The sequence below is a fragment of the Lingula anatina genome, chromosome 2, assembly GCF_051362555.1.
Source record: "Lingula anatina isolate TDL-2025a chromosome 2, LinAna3.0, whole genome shotgun sequence".
NCBI classification, from domain to species: Eukaryota; Metazoa; Brachiopoda; class Lingulata; order Lingulida; family Lingulidae; genus Lingula; species Lingula anatina.
In genome coordinates, this window is record NC_141768.1 from 20,860,590 (window position 1) to 20,880,051 (window position 19,462).

Consider the following 19,462-nt stretch of genomic DNA (forward strand, 5'->3'; position numbering starts at 1 on the left):
TGTAGTAAAAATCTAAGATAGGTCTGTATGTTGGTTTGAAGTATTAAAAAAATGAAATACTTGTTGATTGACTCATCCCTGTGTTGGTTTTCAAGATGGCTGCCTCCAGTATGTCCTCACTGTTATTACTTATTTTCATGTTTTTAAGGTTAACTTTGTCTGTGGATCCTTTATTTGATGAGTTGTTGAGTGGTATTGAAAAGGCCGTTTCATATTACCAAACAAGTTACAAAGAAATGAACCTAGATGGGATATTTGGACTTAGAGTGGTTGAAGGTAAGCAACAACGCGACAACCCTTCCGACACTGACGACAACTACATGTACTTCGTGTCTACCTACAGTCTGTCGTACCATATGGGAACTAAATAATAGAGTGGCCCTATGTTCTTAGGCTCGTTGTACCTTTTATTTACACTCTTTGTGTGTAGTAATGGCGTGCACACAGTAATCCTCTTACAGTGGCGGATTTAAAAGGGGTGTAGGGGGATCCTGACCCCTCCTTTCGATTTCTGGTCCCCTCTTGTAATTAGAATTTTGACTAGCTAAATCAAAGTTCTAAACCGTACCAAATGGCACCGTTCGCCCTCTAAAATACCAAAAATTTTCAGGGCCCTTCAGCGGATCCGAACCCCACGCCAAGTGGGTGGGATGGGTTGGGGGGGGGGGGGGGGGGAGAGAGGGTCGGCCTCGCATCCGCGGACGCCACCTTCAAATAATCCTGGTTCTGCCCCTGCTCTTACAATAAAATTCTTATAAAATTTAATTGTAGATTTAGTGAAGGAAACGTCTGGCAGTCGTTACATACGACACTGCATTACATGTATATATATATATATATATATATATATATATATATATATATATATATATATATATATATATATATATATATATATACTGGTATAGCAATATGGCAGACTTTTTGTACAGTATGTTGCAAATTAAGACAACATATTACACTCATTTTCCATCAGAATGAATGAAATGAATGTATCAAATAAATATTATAGATAATGTTTTTCTTACCAACAATTTTACAAATTATGAAAATAAAGTGTTGTGAATCTACAAACTAGTAATGCAATTATCAAGATTATTCTTTAATGCTGAATTGTCCTTTTGTAGGTCAGATTGCCTTACTGATTGATGAAATAGATGACCAAAAGCTTAAAATACAAAATAAAAAAGTACTTGAGAGACTACGTAAAATCAAAGCAGATGCCACCTATGCCAGTAAGGAAGCTATACCCTATCTTGAGAAGGGAGATGGAGAATACTACAGATCAATGAAATATTTAGTGGGAGAACAGTGGAGCATTTTTCATAGGCATCGCAAACTTGATCCTAACCTGAAATGGGTTAAATCTGATCTTGAGAGAATAAAAGAGGAGAGAAAGAAGCAGAATATATCAATAAGTATGTATTTAGTAATCACTAAATTAAAAGTATATATTTATAAAATCTACATTTGAGTGAGACATCTAGTATTCTTATTCTAACTTTACCTTGCATTAACATGAATTTCAGCATTCCTTATTTCTAACCAGTTACATTCTTGGTTAAATATTTTTGTCCTTTTTTTAATAGAGTTCACGCTGAATCTGGGATGTAGCTTGTATAATACTTAGCATATACAATACTAATTAGCAGTAAAACAAGTACAACTGTATTAAAGGCAACACTTTTGTAATAATATTGATTTTTATTGTAAATTTGCATTAGTTATTTGCTTACTGTTTCTAGTTGATATCATTATGTTACGGTAATGAATCAATCTTTTCAATGGAGAAAAATTACAAATTTCACATTTATTGTATTTTTTCAAGTCATAAATTCTTAAAATAAAACCATTCCTTCTGAGCGATAGCAAAAAAACTCATAAACAGGCTACCTTATAGTTCTGTTGTCTACAGAGCTAGAAAAAGCAACACAGGTGCTTCACAGAAATATATTATTAATGATTTTAAAATTATGTTTTTGGAAAATTGTTAGTTTTTCCTCATTGAAAAAATCGAGTCATTACGGCGGTTGAGATTGCCGCATGTATGCTTAACAGTTCCCTTTCTCAAAAAGTAGTTGCCAGTGAATCTTTGTTTCCTTACATAGATTTAAGACTTAAATGGCTTCATAATGTCTAGATAAACTAGATTTGGTGTGTATGTGCTTTGAGTATCCTGTGTAATCTTAAGTATACATTTGCATTATAGCATTTGATGAAGAAGTGAGTGACAGATGCATGGGTGAAGTAATGGGAAATAACGGCAGGCAGCCTTGTAACATTACTAATTTCTGCATGCTGCTTATTACAACCAAAGGCCTTACAGACTATGGACTAACACACCAGCTGTTGTTTACACTTTTAGCAGAAAAGGTAATTTGTTTTTTATCATTTTAAAAGCATTTTATTGTGATTTATAGAAACAATAGATGAAGAAAGAAGTGACAAGTGTATGAAGGAATTGTTTGGTAGTGACACACAAAAACCATGTCAAGTTTCAGATGAGTGCATGTATATGATCACTGCTAAAGGATTGAAAGATTATCTTCTTACACATCAACTCCTTTTTACATTACTTGGAGAGAAGGTAAACATGTGAAAAGTAGTCGCCAGAGTAATTAGAATAATAATGTTATGGTCATAATCAAATATTTTAATTATGGTCTTGATTGTATAAAAAGTGAAGTTTGGAAGCCATGGTTTTTGGATACATTCACCTTTTTTGAACCATTGTATTTGCACAGGTATTTAATTTTTTAATGAATTAAATTATTTGTTTCATTTATTCATCCATGCATACAATCAATGAATCACTTACTAGTACTTATGCAGTCATAGAAGCATGAAATTTTATACAAAGCAATTTTCAGTTAATGCTCTTGGGGTAAGAATATATTTTTATTTAGTGCTACAAGTGTACTAAGTTTTAAAAAAAGTTTTGCTTATTTGACAATCAAGTTATCTGTTATCAAAAGTATAGACTTTTTTCTCTGTAGGTGGGATGTATAAGTAAAATCAATGAATGGCTTCATGCTCATGGAGAACCAAGAGGAATAAACCAATTACAGCTAGAGTTTTGCACAAATAATTATTACGAGGTCAAAGAAAGTATAGAGTTGATGAAAGGAAAAATATGGCCCATACAGCAAGATATTTTCTTGGAAGAAGGTGAGTCAGGGTGTAATTTATTAAAAGTTTTTAGATTTTCTGTATGTTCTTTTTTCTTTTTTTTTTCTGTGAAGTTGTATTGACTTGTATTGACTGAAAAAATAAGAGTTAAGAGAATTTGAGTTTGTGTGTTTTCAATTATACTTTTAACAAACTGAGATTTAATGATTTAAGATAATGCAAAAAAGGACACATACAGGCAGGCATACACCTTCTATTATCAGATTTTAGATTTATCAGTAGAAACTGCTTCAATTTCAAAATAGCAAAAGTACAGGTTAAGGTATCGATACCTTGATTTTCTTGAATATTTAATTTTTTCTATCAAATTTCATCAATTTTACATATGGTTGTGGTTGCATAGACAGCACTGAATTTTTCAAATGCATTTTTTTTATTTCTCTTTAGAGTTTGTCTGCCCTAGCATGGGCTTCATCCAGTTTTTACGCAGAGATTGGCTGCAGCAGATTCTTACCTGGCAGAAACCTAATGGGTGTTTTGGTAAAATGAAGAGAGCTGAGATGAGGGACAGTATTGATGGGCTAGCCATTGATGAATCAAGCTATGTATATGAAAACGAGGCAGGTATAGACATGATAGAATATTTAAAGAAGCAAAAGAAACAGAGACAGCAGAATGGAGACAGCAATGAGAGATCAAAATCTGAAGAATTTGATAAAATTCAGGGTAATCTAATACAACCAAATTCCCAGGCAGATTCACTTGGAAGCGAAAGAGACAGTCAAATGCAGGTTCAGTTTCAGCAGCCCGCAGGTGTTATGAATAAAAGCATTCTAAATCAGCCTTTACAAAAACAGGTTCAATGGAATCAACTCAACCAGCAAACACATTTGTCTAACAGACTGGTTTATCAGAATAAAGAGCAGGCTCTGTTCCAACCACCAAATGAAAAATATATTACCCACATACCCGCACAGCAGCAACAGATACCAAAGAATAGGCAGCAACTGTTTCAAGAAAATCAAATGCAACATCAGCTGAATATTGAAAACCATCAAGAAAATGCACATCTACCATCAAATCCACTTATGGGTGCTAGGAGACTAATGCAGTATAATGTTAAAAGTTACCGTTCTCGTAGACTTCTTGTGGAAAAAGATCTGGCAGGTAAACAATTCAGCATTTTCCTTTCACTGTAAAGATTGGAAATTTTCCGTGTATCATTATCAGATACTTTTCTAAAAAGCGTCCATGTTATGTTAAGATTCCACACTAAGATTGTTACCATTTTTTTCTTGTTATTTTGTAACATTAAGCAGTATAAAAGAAAGTCTGTCTGAATCTAATATATATTTTCTACAACAAATAATTGTATATAATGTTCCTATAGCAAATTGTAAGTGTTAAAAATTTTAACTACAGAAAAAGGAGATTGTTAGAGCAATGCAGTAAGCAATTACAATTTGAATGCCACTTGTCCAGTTTTTCTCTCTGTCAGATTACTATGTGATTGAATATGTAATTCATAAATAATGAAAGAAGTTGTGATTTTTTTTAGGAGGGTGTCTATCTCACAAAACAGCAGTAGGAACGGCAGCCATGGTGATGTACCTTAGATTCATGCTGGACCCTGGGCCTCCAGAGTTACAAGAATATCACAGAGCCTTGATTGGAGATGAACCGGCATATAGTTCACATACAACCACAGTTCCTGGAGAAATGTTCCAAAAAACAAAATCTACCAAAAATCTGGATGATGCAGATATGGATATTTTTCACAATAAAATGGATGATGATGATCATCATCAAAAGGGAGTCCACCCAAAGCATGAGATTCGGGAAGTGTTAAGGGGTAAAGGTCAGGACTATCTAATTGATGGTGTTCAGGATAATCCTCATGATCATTTTGATAGGGATGAAGATAATATAGATGAAGGTGAAAACAATGACAAAGAAGAGGAAGATGATGGAAAATTTGACCAGAATGATTTTATAGCTGAAGAGCCTGATCAGCAATATCACTTGGGTCGAAAGGTCAACCCACTGAAGAGTCATCACAATGAAGATGACATTTTTGATGACAAAAATTTAGATCCACTAGATGAAGGTTTAGCTAGCTCAAAGAAAACCACACATCTTGCTCATGAAATGCAAGGGTCATTGGCTCTTCCATGGAGAAATCTATACATTGTTATGGTTGTTGCAGCAGTGATGCTGTTTTTTATGTTCAGATTTATAAAGAAAAGAAGAATTTCAATAAGATACAGGCACAGATAAACCAGTACTATCTTTCTGGGGGAAACTGCACGGGTTAAAATTTGCACATTCAGAGATTATATAAAGGTCACATAATAATTAGAGATTATTATTCCAGGGTCAAGGGCATAAGTTGTTTGTTGTTTATTAATTCAGAGTAACCTATTAAAAGTGCAATATGAAATTACTAAAGGGTCAGCTGAATACCACTACAAATGGCAGCACTAAAAATGTCTCACTTTTAGATGCAAGAATTGAATCAGTTGTTTCATTGCAGTTTATGTAATGTTTTGATATTGAATTTTGCAGATGGCAAATCAAAATTTATAATATTAAATTAAAATTTTTTGTTTTGGTGATATTTCATTTTTATACTGTACTAAAAAAAAAAAAAAAGAATGTGAGAATGTGAAAGTTGCTTATTTGTTTATTTGAAGATACAGTGGTAAAGAGTGGATTGTTTAACCAAGTGTCTAAGGTTAAAGCAGAGGGCCCTATATTTGGATTGAGTGTTTTGCATACAGCATTAGCATTCAAGAGTCCTTGCATTTAAATAATAATAATACAGAGATAAAATAAATGGATAATTTTTAAGCATTTAATTGGATGTCCTGTATTTCCATTAAAACACTGCCGTGTCCCACCTCCTCTGTGCTTTGAGGCTACAGAATGTTGTTTTATACAGTTTTGCCATGCATTTTTTCTAAATGTGGCATCTTTTCAAAAATTCAAGTAGTTGCATGTTTCCAAGTATACATTTTGTATTTTAACACATTTTATACAAAATTTCAGTTTTTGGCATAGTTTCAGTTGTTATTACATTTACACAAAATGTCATTTTTTACTGGGAACTCGAGTATTGAAGTGTGAAGACATATGATGGAATGAACGTAGTGTCCTGTGTGTTTCAAATATAAGTTATGGGATGAATTTATAGTATGTACAATCCACTGTCATGCAATAGGATGTCAAAAGACCTTTTTAAGGCTTTTCTTTTTATCAAGTTTTAAGTGAATGTTTTCTGGTTATGTTTTGTATGTATTTTAATTCCATTATATATGCTACATTTTAGAAGTTTAAAAGAAAGCAATTTAGGTGTGTCAGTTGATGAAGTAGTACCCAGAGTTTCAGACTTTACAGAAAACTTAGTGTTCTACTAATGTTAAGACAGTGTACTCTGAAACTGTGGGTGTGAACAAGACAATCTGGTTGTAAACAACAAGTCTGCTTCTTGGTTGTGATCTAACAATGGACTCCCCTTTAAGAAGTTGCTAGTATAATGTACCTTGTTTCATTACAAAAAGGAAGAAATATATATAGTTTTGTATGAGTATGTTAAGCACAAATTGTTTTTAAATCATTGTGCTGTTCTTGGAAATATTAGAGAACACAAGAAGATTTTTGCTGAATTACTTCCCAGCTTTTTAATGGCTTTTTGCTTTTTAATGGTCCGTTTTGAATTCTTTATTTTGTTAAGCTTAAGACAGAAATAAGTTATGAGTTCGATCCCAGACTTATAAACATTCAGATTTTCTTCAATTTTTAAGCTGGGGAAAAAAATAAAAGATGATTATTCTGCTCGGTAACTCAAAATGTCACTCAATTCAAACAATTTGATCCATAAAAATATATAAGGTAATGGCCTTGTTCTCCTCTGAACATCAACATTGCATATCTCTCTGTTATGCATTGTGTTAGCAGTACTGGAAATCTCATATTACGCAAAAAATTGAAGCAAACCAGTTGAGGGTAAAACTGCTCAATAACATTTTATATTATGAGCTATGATATAAAATTGAATACTTACAGTAAAACTTTCTTTTATATAAACAAAAGATAAAAAGATAACAATAAAGCTTTTTTAAATCGTAACTTCTTATATATATATATACTCTCTGATTTCCTTCTGCATTCTTCCTCTAGTTTCAAACTTTTCATACTTTTTTTAATTCCAGTGTTTTCAACAGTTCCTCAATGCAGCCCATCATAACCTTTTATTCTTCCAATATAACATTGATTCCAATAGTTGGTATTTAAATAACTATGCCATGCATTCCCAACAGGTTTACATGGTGGCTCTTTCATGGGCCTCTGCAGTAAGCTCCTCTAGCCTTTTTTGAGCCTGCATTGTCAGATTATAATTTTTACCCATAGTCCATTTGTATTCTGAAAGTAAACAAAATTCTAGCATGTTTTGATTGGGATTGGTCCAGGGGTATATCATTAAAATTTTTCAGTTCACATAGGTATACATTTTAATATTTAAAAATATGTTAAATTGTAAGTCTCAGCAAAGGTGCAATACAGTTTAATATTAAAATTAAAGGTTTCATAAAAGTCTCAGTTCCACATATAAAAGCTGGCATAAGCATGGACCCATTAAACAGTATTATATATATTGGGTCTAAGCCATATTGTATGACTTCAGAGTCATAACCTTAATGTTCAAGCATAAAGTTAAAAACTTTGTAGAACCACTGGTTTTGGTGAAATTAACTTATGTACATATGAAATGTTGGATGCAAGATGAACCAGTACACATTACCTTTAACAGTGTGCTGAATGCATGGAAACACTTCAAAAAAGATTGCATTTTGAAGAGGCACAGGAAGCTGCGTGAAAGCAAAATTTAATAGTGCTATAAATAATTACTGCTCATTATTTCAACCTGGTGAAAAAATAGCAACATGGAAATTGAATAAAAATAGTATCAAATAATGGCTTACACAATTTAGTTATATCAGATTTTTTAAAATGATAAATGGGAACTGGCAAAAACAAATCACTAAGCTATTGTTATCAATTTGGTGAAAAATGCAACTATCAAAGACCTAATAAAATGATATAAAATTTTTAAAATTATTAGTTTATAAACTACTTTCTTATTCATTTAATACTAGTAATTTATATTTCAAAATATGAAAATACTCACTTCAGTTGCAAAATCCTTGGTGTGCTTCTTTATAAATTCTAAATCTTCTCTGGTCTGAAACAAACAACTAGAATGTTTTTACTCCATTTTCTTACTAATAGACCAAATTAAATAGTTGACCATTCCAAATATACTGTGATGTATTAGATCACCTAGTCAAATGTCTAATGTTTTATAATAATGATAATAATAGTATATTTCTTAAAAACTGCACTTCAACTGCATCTCAGTGCCATGTACAATGAAAAACTGATGAATGAGTTATATTACCAGAAGAACTCAACAGACAAAGTTGGAAATTGAAAGAAAAAAAATCCAGCTGGGGTTACTTAATATCAAACTACCAAAACCAAACAATATCTGTGCTTCTCTTGTGATAGTATTGTCAACTTAACAAAACTTAAAGGGTTCATTGTGATAATTACAAAATATGTTTACTGAAACACTCCAAGCATAAGAGTATCATAACAATTAAAAAAAAAGAAAAGAAAAAAATTAAAATTAAGGTTATTAGTTTCATGTGAGGCTTAATGTGTTTTCCGCTTATGAGGCATGAGGTTTCAACCATTGAACAGAGGGACTTGATAACATGAATAACTCATTGATGGCTCCAGAATTGAAGATGTCAGTGAAGATTGGAGAGGGTAGGGAAGCTGATCACTTTTACATAAAACACGATTTTTCCAACAATGATTTTATTTAAGCAGTGTTATTCACTGGATACATCCCCAATCTGTTACACATTTTCTTCCTCAAAATTACTTGACATATTCTTACTGACCTTAGCGTAAGCTTCAGGAGAGTTGAAACTGGCATGCATTCTGGCCCTCCATCTTCGTATGCATAATTTCAGTGTCACTACTGCTGTCCAGCTTAACCCCAGTTTTTGAATAATCTGTGAATATGAATGTTGACTAAGATGAAATATAAATATATAAACTTCTAGTAATAAGCAATAAATCCTATTTTAATTGTAAAATATATTGGATTAAAATGTCTTTAACAGCATAGCAAGTATGGTGTTGCTTCCAGAAAATGAATTTACGAAAAAATGTTTTAAATTTTACCTCTTGTTGTTCTGCAAGTTCTCTCTTGTGTTTGATTTCCATTTCTTGCTGGGCAGTTTTGTTTTTGCGCTTTTTCATACGCACTGCAATGTTAATAGCTGCTCCCATGTCCAACTTTCCTGGATCTGTGCTAATGCCTGCAAGAGTTCAGAGTAAAATATGATTCACTGCAGAGCCTGTGACACAGTTTAACAAAAAACAAAATATTCCATTTACAAATTGTATTTTCAAATTTCTAAAATAAACATTTGATTTTCATCTATACATAATGATGCAATTCAATATATTATAGGCAGTATCTGAATCTAAATGTAATAATAATAATAATAATAAAGAGAGAAACACATCATACCGACTCCAGCTTGTTGACTGAGTTTCCCTAAATAGCCAGCCAAACCTTGTCCCTGCCATTGTTAATATAAAAAGAAAGTACGTAATGTCCATTAAAGACCATTCCACTGAACAGATCGTGTACAACTTTTGAGCTTTGAAAATTTTTTTCCCATTTAAAAGATTTAATTTTAATTAAATTTAATTGATAGTTTTTGTTCTATTCATAAAACTGTTACTGTGTTAATAATGCAGGGACATACTTGATTTAACCACAGAATAACTTCCTGTAAAATATTGAATGCATGATTTTTTTCAAACAGATAATTCATATTTCTATAACATCAATCAAATAAGTGAACATTAAACAATAATTCCAGTAATCTCTGCTGTATTTTTCACTACTTTTTTACACAGTCATTTCTATTGATTTAAAAGAAGCATGCCAATATTAAACTTAGACCTACCCGCCTTCTAATATCTGAGGAGCCTGTAGGCTTATATATTTGACTGCTGGGGCCAGCTGCAGGTAAATAAATAACTAAAAGTACCTAGGTAAATTTCTTGACTAATGCTACGTTATATTCTGTTTGCGTTTTAAACTTAAAAGTGATTAATGGCCAGCACTCAATTAAATCTAGTTTTAAACAACGTCATTAGGAACATAATTAATCCTGTAGCTCTGTACATTTGACAATAATTTCCTGTTACGTATGGACATTTGCCTGTTACCTTTACTTTCATCACCTTTAGTACTTTCATCATTTTGGCGTTCTGAACTATCTGCATCAGAACTGAAGTTGACAAAAACAATATAAATGGAGAAGTAGTTTTTGTAAAATAAGAATGGTAATGGATAATGTTATCATAGCATTAATTGGAAATCCAACATAATTTAAATAAATAGCTTTTTTAATCCAAATATAATAACAGATTACCCGCAGTGTCAAATACATAAACTGTTCGTGGTATCAGACGCCGTATAATATTATAGTATCAAATCAACAATCAAACATCAAATCAATCAGTCTGTAAAACTAACTCGCTAATTTCTTGGTTTTCTCCACCATCTGAATCTGCCATTTCTTCCCCTCACTTCTTATGCAAAATATATGAATGGAGAAGGTTATGTCGACAGGCAAACTTACAAACACTTCCGCGTCATGTAATCAAGAGCGAAGTACTCATTTATCAACTGACGTGAAATCTTTTTATATTTGTTTTGAGTATTTTTCATGAAGTTCTTACTAAGTTTTTGGTAACAGCTATTTTGCGTTCAGGCAATCAGACACTTGGTAAAAACATATCTGTCTCAAGCAAAAGATGAAAATGTTTTATGTCTCACGAGAAATACAGTACCCATTGATGGAACCCGAAAAACTACTCGGCAAATCCCGTACATTTTCGTCCACGAATGCGAGTCGTTGACAAGTAAAGCTCTACAAGTTCTTCATTTGGTCAGATTCATACTAAATAAATCGGGACATTTAGTACTTTTAATTACTCAGTGCTTCTGTTATATTTTAAAGGGACGTAGGAAGCCAAGGTACATAGTAACTCCTTGCACAATATTATTTTGAATGTACTTTTTGTCTTTGCAGTTTGATCCATCAATCATGTGTTAGGTGTGCCAGGACATCACATCACAACACAACCGGTGGAGTTCGGCACTCGGCCCCACTCGGCCGCGTTTATTCCTGTTTATATCTATTTTCTAGCTTAAGTATCATTTTATATGCAATAATTAACGTTAAGCCAGTCCTATATGGCCATGCAGGTCAGAAACAAAGAATGATATTTTGCATATGATTATGAAACTAATATTTTCTCCTATCATGTCTTTTCACATAATATTTTTGCATTTGTAACCACTTTCTACATCAGATCTAAAGTTAATGAAAACAAAGTGATAAATAGAGACAGAATGTTTATAAATATCAGCAAACATTTTACTGATTAGATAAGAGGTTGAACAGCTGCAAGGCAAACCCCTGCTTGTGGCTGGGGGTGGCAGACAACTACCCAGAACGGGCGGATTTAGGCCGGCCGTCTTCTGGGTCTTCCGGAAGACGGTCAGATTTTCAAGTTTACATTGACGGGTATCTAATTTTTTTCTGTCGGAAGACGGTCAAAAATGAACAACGGATCAACAAAGATAATTTGGAAGACTGTCAGAAAATATCTCTGAATCCGCCCCTGCAGAAGAAATGACGCCAAGGCATCATCACACTCAACATTATTATGACCATGGTCATCATTTCCCTTGTATTTTTAGTTTGTTTCAATAGAAGATACGTAAATGTGAAAAGCATATTCAAAAGCTCTTTTATTGAATATTTTGTTCCAGTGAATCACTATCTTTATCAGTAATAGAACTGTATTATAAACATTCTGAGAAATGTATTTTCAAGGCAATTGACTACGTTGAAAATATTGGAGATATTGATTTTGTGTAGACTCTTCTTTATTATCGTTGTTTATGATAAGATATTTTCTTTTAGAACCAGTAAGCTGGTTAAACTGCATTTTGATTGGGTTCAGTCAATCATGAAATTGCCCTAATAAATTAAATTGATTTTTTTCAGTAGCTTTTCTGTCTTGACACTATCAACAAAACATATAAAAACACTTATTTGAAACCAATAGGACATATGATATAAGAATACAATAAGGAACCTTAGCCACAATTTACATTACATTGTGTAAAAAAAAAGTTCAAAAATAGGTTTTATTAAAAGACTATTATGAATTTAGGGCATCTTAGTTTTCCCATTCCCTGACTGTGCAAGTATCTTCTATTCTTCTATTCTCATTTTTAAATGATTTTATCTGAAAATATTGTCATAAAAAGGCTTCTCATGGTTGTTTGAAGGTGGGTTTTGCTTTTGTTATGAAAGACGTACCAGTTATTAATTTTGTAGGAGACCTGTAATATGTATAGACACCACATCAGCCCTAAGAAAGGGTCAGTTTCCACAATCCAAACATCAATAGAATTCGTCGTTTGCCGAATTATAAAATAAAAATTGCCTCGGCTACCATTTTGTACCCAACAAGTAGTAATGAAAACATTGTTTAATAATTCAGTTTTACCACCATATGTCTCTTCCTATGATAAAACACTACACATTGACCTTTTGAATCATCAAAGATTGAAATAATGTGATGATCAGGGGCGGATCCAGAGATATTTTCTGACAGCCTTCCACATTATCTTTGTTGATCCATCCTCCATTTTTTGACCGTCTTCGGACAGAAAAAATTAGGTACTCATCAATGTAAACTTAAGAATTTGACCATCTTCCGGAAGACCCAGAAGACAGCCTCAATCCGCCCCTGATGATGCAGTGTTGAATGTGACAGAAGAAAAATATGCCATCGATTTGAAGCATATGGACATCATCTAGGTTTGCTCCCATGGGGTAGCAGCCCTGGGAATGGCTATTTATATGAGTTATAATGAAGTGATTGGTGTCCTCACGCATTGGTCATGTTTTAGATAATCATCTTAAAAGGAAAAGAAATGTACTTTACTTTCATATGGATCAACTTTGAAAATGCCTGGACTTCATTCGGCCAGGACTCTGGGCTGTCACCGGGTGGACAAGATGGTTAAAAATCAGGAATTGATTGAAGCCGAATGAGATTATTTACCGACATTCTTTTTCATCTCTGATAAAATATCACTGTTACTGACCACTGAATACATTTATTTGATGGGCAAAAGGGAAGGATTTCTTTTAAACCTGAGCAGATTAACTCTGTAGTTGTTATGTGGCCTGTCTTATCAACAGATATGCATACACTTTTATTCCTACATGGCATATATAATCAGCCTGCAACGTTAACACTAGTCTCAAGCCAAATGCCAGTGAATTTGAATATGTGCCAGTAAAATAAATTTGTTCTGTTACTTGCCCCTATATCTGATTTGCCCAGCCAGTAGATTTTTAATTCATGGTGTTGTCAAGGGCCAATAAACTTTAATTTTTTGAGCACAGACTGGGCATAATTAGTCTTATCTAGTGCTTACATATATGTAGTTTTAGCTATACCGGATAGTCTGTGTAGTAATATATATAATATAGAGGGAAGATAGGGTAGGTTTATGTTGTTTGAATAAAATCTAATGTTTTACATTGGTGTTTTTTTTAATCTGAGCTATTTGTTGCCCATCAGACATCACTGCTACTGATTTCATTTACCCAACGCTTTTAACTTGTGACATTCAATTTCAAATGAATGAAGATAACAAACTTAATCCTCTCTATCGATCACATAGTTTTATTGCAGTCCTGGGAAGTTAATTTGTCAGGCATGAAGGCAATTCATCAGTAAATTGTCATTCAAAAATCAGCAACCATTACGAGCGTCATTGTTTAGTTGCCTTGATTTATTGATACCCTCAGTTATTTTTCAGTGTCTTAACATAAAAATGTTTCATTACTTTTTACTTTTTTTTAATGAAGACTGGTGGATGTCTTTTTGCATGCTGCTTTTCTAAGAGCTATGAAAGGGCTATTGAAACACTGCCTACACACTTAATATTGAATGACAAGACTTATTTTCATCCATTTCAAGTTAAAAGCCTGCCGTTAACCCAGGTAAGGGTTACACTGGCAAGTACTTATCCTTGGTTTCTGTTTAACCAAGCCTCCTGCATAGATTACTTGTCTATCCCAGGATACCAGTCTATAGCCAGTGCATAACAGGCTACTCCCCAACATTTATTGTGACATGTTTTGATGCATCTCACCTAAGAGAGGAAGGAAGCAGGTGTGAAATGTCTTGCCCCATGGCATAGTGTTTGAAGGTTTAACTGCAGCAGCAGATTAAAGAAAAAAAAAAGAGGCTTAGCATATCTCAGATGATTGTAGGAGTTTCCCATTTTCCCTCAGTCTAGTTTTCTAGGTGTGCACGTTTCTTTAAACGTGTGCAGAAACATGGATTATTAAGATATTTTTTATGCGTGTTTTCTATTTTCTAAATTGCTTAATTATTCTAGGTGAAATATTGTATTGAAAGTCTTAACATAAAGCTTGTCATATCTTCTTTAAAGGTGTTTTAGCCAACAGAGCCAATTAAATAACTTGTGGGATCTGTATTCCACTATAAAAAAGATATATGAAGCAACAAAAAGACACAGATAACTTATATTATAATTAATATTCTAACTAAACATAAATTGTATGTTTTCTCACTGTTGCTGTTTAAATGAGAACAAAACCTTTTGAGATATGTCCTCTAGCCAGTTAGCCTGCAGATTGCCATTTGCCAAATTTTTACTGGAAAACTGAAGAGTATAAGTACAAAATGAAGAAAACAATGTTGGAAGAAATTTTTGAAAATTAACATGAAAATTTAATTTGACATACTTTTATTTGAAATGTATAATAAGGCACAGAGAAATGCCCTCAGAACTATGCAATGTTGTGTCAGGATCTAGTGAGAGAAAAGGTAGAGCTAATTCTTATTATAATGATCGAGTTGTGGTTAGCTAATGCAGTCAGTGAAAAGTCGCTACTTTAAACTGTCCCAGGATGAAAACAAACGTATTCCTTGAAGTATTCTTTTAACATGGGTAGATTGTGTTGACACATTTTTTCTTTACTCAGCTTACCTTAAATAGTTTCATTAATCTTTGTACAGGTATACATGACTGTGTGAATGTTTTTTCTCATTTTTGATATAATATGGTTTAAAATTGTGATAACAGACCACCTTTTTAAAAACATACTTTTAAATAAAATTGACTGATGCCCCCTCCTCCCCCCCCCCCCCCCCCCCCCCCCAAAAAAAAGAGAGTTGTGCTGCCATTTCCTGCAGGCTAAGCATGTTTGTTGTAGCAGAATAATCTACCTATCCATCCACATAACAAGGCCTGGGTTTCATGTTTTCTTTACCATTTATTCATTAGTTTAGGGTTCATTTTGTTCCTCAGTCTTTTTTTTAATTTAAATAATAATTCTTTTAAACATAATTACAGTTATTTGATTAATTTACTTTGTACATATTGATAAGGCATTGGTATGTACACACAGGCATAATACCAAAGTGTAACAGATTTTTTAAATAGATAATCCACAACATTGATAAATCTATAAAATTGTGAGAGTCTAAAATTTAAAGTCCCAAAAGTCAATAAAAAGTATTGGTTCACCTTAGATTCTCAGTGTATAATTCAGATAACGATGGCAGTTTGAATACCACGTAGGCAGAGTAAATCAATAGGGTGTAGTATAAATAGGCCACCAGTTCTTGCATTTAGGTGCATAAGGCCGATTTGCTTTCACCGAGAATGTTGTTATAATTACCTGCAAACCAGTACTGGAAATGTTGGGTATTAAGCCAGGATTTAATTGGTCTATTGATGAAATATACTGGTGTTGATGTATTTCCTAGCACAAATAGGGGCAAATGAATTATATGCCAAATTTATCCGTGCTTGGTATAGAATAAATGTTTACCAGGAATTGGACTTGAAAACCACTGTAAGAGTTGTTACAGCTCCACCTGAAGATTAAGTTCGTAACTTATAGACCTCATGACGACAGTGAACATGGTGGACTTAAAAAGTTATGTCATATTAGTGGTACAGACAAAGGATAACAAAGTAAAAGTTTATGGTAAGTGATGCATGCACTTTCAGTGTATAAATATCTTTGAAATAGATAAATTTGCCCTAAAGCCTCTGGTTTTTGCCCAAAAGCTTCTGGCTTAAGCCAAGACTGTAAAGTGATGCTTATATGTAGCAGTTGTAAAAACACTGTTAAAAACAGGGATTTGAACACCAACTACTTGACCATGTATATATATTTAGGGGAGGAGGACTCTATCATGAGGGTTCTAATGTAAATCTTGAAGTGCATTTTGTTCAAGGAAGCAAATATCTACTTCCTTGATTTGATACACTATAGTACAGTTTCTGATTTTGATCCTTGATTCTAATTCAGGCTAATTTTGGTAGTATGGTGAACTTTATTTCCGTTGAGTGGTAAGAAGGACTATAAAAACTGTTTGCTTTACAGCAAAGAGATTGATTAGTATTGCATGGTAAACAGTTTAATTGAAAATCATGTGTAGATAATGTTTTATCAGTTCTGGGAAGAAACTGTTTTGCTCAGACATACTAACCATTCCAAGTTATGGATTAAGCAGTGTTTACATAGAGATTTGGAGAAGTACTTTCTGTGGTGTCAGAAATTGGATTACCAGCGCTTTAAATGAAAAAAAGAGAAAGAAACAGGGAATTTTGGCAAAAGTAGCTGATTAAATTCTTTTTAAGACACAAAAATTTTCTGTTAAAACAACTGTTTCTTAGAAATACTCAGGCTAACACAAATTCACTCTCTTGCGACAGTCACAAAATAAGTGGATGAGTGTTCTGGTGTACCATGCCATGTACCACGCAGCCAGCATAGTAATTCGTTTTTGCCCTACTTTAAGATATAATTGTGCATCATTAAAGTATGGTACTTAGTATGTCAACATACAACACCAGCATAGCCAACAAAAATCATGTCGGTTCCCTTTGAAAAACCTTCATTCTCACTTGCTTATGTACATGTATATGTAGGCTTTCTGAGGGAATTATCTTCATCTGAAGTGAAGCAATTTCTGGAACTGGTGAATTTCCCTTAGGGCTTGCACAGAATGAACAGTCCTCAGGCATCATTTTTCCAGTAAAATAAGATTTTGCCATTCAACTGTGTCATTTAATTGACTTTGCACTATCATAAATAATGGTACGCTGTAAAATATCTGCATGTGAAATACCTTCTAAACATAATTATTGATCTTACTAGTATCCTAGCTACTATTATCACCAATAGAGCATCTCTGACAGTAGTATTAATAAAACTGTCATTATTTGATTTCAAATTCTAAAATAAAATAGTTATACATTTGGTGGATTAACATATATGAAAAATAGAGGATGGTCATGTTTAGCTAGGCAAGTTTAAGTAAATATACACCGGGATGATATTTTCCCAACTATTAGTGGATTTGCTACTTTTTGGGAACCAAAAATATAATTGGCCTAGGCGGCCTACCTGGATTCCACACCATATTTTTCTACTTTTTCTTTGAATGGCAGTCTCATATATTATATACTGTATTAAATATCTAGTAAGGGGATTTGTACCTTTATTTTCCTTACACCATGATTTTGTGCTTTTTGCATGTCATAATTATACAGTAATTGACTGTGTTGAGCTGTGATGAGGGTGACACTTAAAACTGACTATATTATGTAACAGTTCTTATGGCAGGACCTGTTATTTAAACAGTTAAAGGCTTTTACAAGTATCCTTAAAGTAAAGGGATCCTTGTGATCAGTCCCAAGCCGGATGAAAAATATGAGGTCGTCAAAAGGATTTTTGCAGGTGCAGTTACTTGTATCCATAGTTCCATCATGTTGGTGGCTGATGATTGATATTGACTTTGTTACCTAAAAGCAGCACCATGAATTCCAATGTTGTAACACCAACACATGTAGCTTCCAAAGACTACCTAAACCCTTGTACTTCATAACTTCATAACTGCAATGCCTTTAAATCATGGGGATTTTTTTTCTGAAAATGAAATGTGGACTGAAATTCACTCAACATTTATGTCTGAGGTGAAACAAAGAATGCAAAGATCAAGTTACAGAAAGTCAAACCTCTGGTTAAATAATAATAAAAAAATTTAAAGGATTTGGAATCAAAATGATTTTAGCTCAGATTTGTCTTACTGGGAAATTTCACCCTGTCCTATTCAATCAGGCAATTAGTGTCATTGGTAAATGAATGTGATATTATCATTAGTAGAATGTCATAAAAGCAGTTTCGTGTCTATTAATTTTGTGCTAATTAGAATTGTTATGACAGCTATGAGTGATTTGTCAAAGGGATCTAAATCAATGTGAATTTGAAAGGAATATCTCCAGATTGGAGGCTATTGTTTACCATGGATTGCATTTAGATGTTGCATTTAGATGTTATTATAAATTCATTGAGTGGGCCCTCGGTTGACCGCATTAACATGGCTTGCCATGATTGCATTATATCTCATGGCCATAAGACTCATTGTTGCTTGTGGCTGATACAGGAAACTTTTATACATGGCACTTGAATGGAAAAGATTGGATTTCTAAGAAAGGGAATAAGCATCAGTCATAGAATCAACATGTAACAATTAAGTCCAAAAACAGATGAAACCTGTTAGCTGCTCTTTTAGATGTGATGTTCTTTTTTAAAAACATGAATATAGCTGACTTGCAAGAATAATATGAATATTATCTACATGAGGAGGTCACTTTTTAAACATAAAAACAAAATGAAAGACTTTTTACATTGATGTTACAGTGGCAATAAGTGAATAAATTGATGAGTAATTGGTATATATTTAACTGGATTAAAATGTATGCAAGGAATTTTCCAAACTTTTATATCAATTTTGAACAATAATACTTGTGTTTACTGTTCTATTTTAACAACATGAAGATAGCTGTACAGTACACTGGGTTGCTTTTCAGTGATAAACAAGCCTTATTTTTATTCAAGAAGGCGCATTCACTAATATTAGCACCTTTTTGCTTTGTGGATTGAGTTTTATTCAGATAAAAACATAATAGACTTCTTAATTGAGTTCTGTGCAAATAAGTGGATTGTAAATTCACCCGATTTTCCACAAAGAAAAAATGCTCATAAATGTCGTAAGAGCTTTCTATAAGATCAAAGAATACATTTGCTTAAGATATTGA

The 19,462-nt window shown here is 33.1% G+C and overlaps 3 protein-coding genes across 7 annotated transcripts in view; 2 read left to right on the top strand and 1 right to left on the bottom strand.

Annotated features, from left to right (window-relative positions):
* Positions 1 to 69: 69 nt before the first annotated feature.
* LOC106160335 (uncharacterized) lies at positions 70 to 7,257 on the top strand. Of its 3 annotated transcripts, none has more exons than XM_013536905.2 (6): positions 70 to 276; positions 1,128 to 1,418; positions 2,421 to 2,587; positions 2,997 to 3,168; positions 3,577 to 4,296; positions 4,688 to 7,257. In XM_013536905.2, exons 1-6 carry the CDS (start codon positions 96 to 98, stop codon positions 5,404 to 5,406), a joined length of 2,250 nt encoding a protein of 749 aa, XP_013392359.2. In that variant the 5' UTR covers positions 70 to 95; the 3' UTR covers positions 5,407 to 7,257. The 3 variants fall into 3 exon arrangements, with proteins under 3 accessions (XP_013392359.2, XP_086859362.1, XP_013392361.2); XM_013536907.2 differs by lacking the exon at positions 2,421 to 2,587 and adding an exon at positions 2,210 to 2,373 and having other exon boundaries at positions 71 to 276; XM_087003236.1 differs by lacking the exons at positions 1,128 to 1,418; positions 2,421 to 2,587 and adding an exon at positions 2,210 to 2,373.
* On the bottom strand, positions 5,305 to 11,020 carry LOC106160329 (uncharacterized). Of its 3 annotated transcripts, none has more exons than XM_013536894.2 (9): positions 10,757 to 11,020; positions 10,462 to 10,508; positions 10,182 to 10,237; positions 9,737 to 9,788; positions 9,385 to 9,521; positions 9,099 to 9,212; positions 8,318 to 8,371; positions 7,931 to 7,997; positions 5,305 to 7,551 (listed from the first exon to the last, which is right to left on the bottom strand). In XM_013536894.2, the coding sequence occupies exons 1-9, from the start codon at positions 10,795 to 10,797 to the stop codon at positions 7,451 to 7,453; spliced, it is 669 nt and encodes a 222-aa protein (XP_013392348.1). In that variant the 5' UTR covers positions 10,798 to 11,020; the 3' UTR covers positions 5,305 to 7,450. The 3 variants fall into 3 exon arrangements, with proteins under 3 accessions (XP_013392348.1, XP_013392347.1, XP_086859364.1); XM_013536893.2 differs by having other exon boundaries at positions 10,447 to 10,508; positions 10,757 to 11,014; XM_087003238.1 differs by having other exon boundaries at positions 10,447 to 10,508; positions 10,863 to 10,894.
* Positions 11,021 to 16,243: 5,223 nt separating this feature from the next.
* Positions 16,244 to 19,462, top strand: part of LOC106160327 (protein PALS1) — a 35,323-nt gene continuing 32,104 nt past the window's right edge. Inside the window, exon 1 of the mRNA XM_013536878.3 lies at positions 16,244 to 16,340. Within this exon, the coding sequence (XP_013392332.2) occupies positions 16,259 to 16,340 (82 nt within the window). The 5' untranslated portion in view covers positions 16,244 to 16,258. The remainder of the gene's footprint in view (positions 16,341 to 19,462) is intronic.

Bases quoted from the DNA above. Each gene is read 5' to 3' on its own strand.
- LOC106160335 (XM_013536905.2), top strand. From the start codon at position 96: ATGGCTGCCTCCAGTATGTCCTCACTGTTATTACTTATTTTCATGTTT. The intron at 277-1,127 runs GTAAGCAACAAC...GTCCTTTTGTAG, and splicing joins TGGACTTAGAGTGGTTGAAG to GTCAGATTGCCTTACTGATT. The intron at 1,419-2,420 runs GTATGTATTTAG...TGTGATTTATAG, and splicing joins GAAGCAGAATATATCAATAA to AAACAATAGATGAAGAAAGA.
- LOC106160329 (XM_013536893.2), bottom strand. From the start codon at position 10,797: ATGGCAGATTCAGATGGTGGAGAAAACCAAGAAATTAGCGA. The intron at 9,789-10,181 runs GTAGGTCTAAGT...TAACAATGGCAG, and splicing joins CCTCAGATATTAGAAGGCGG to GGACAAGGTTTGGCTGGCTA. The intron at 9,213-9,384 runs GTAAAATTTAAA...TCATATTCACAG, and splicing joins AACTTGCAGAACAACAAGAG to ATTATTCAAAAACTGGGGTT.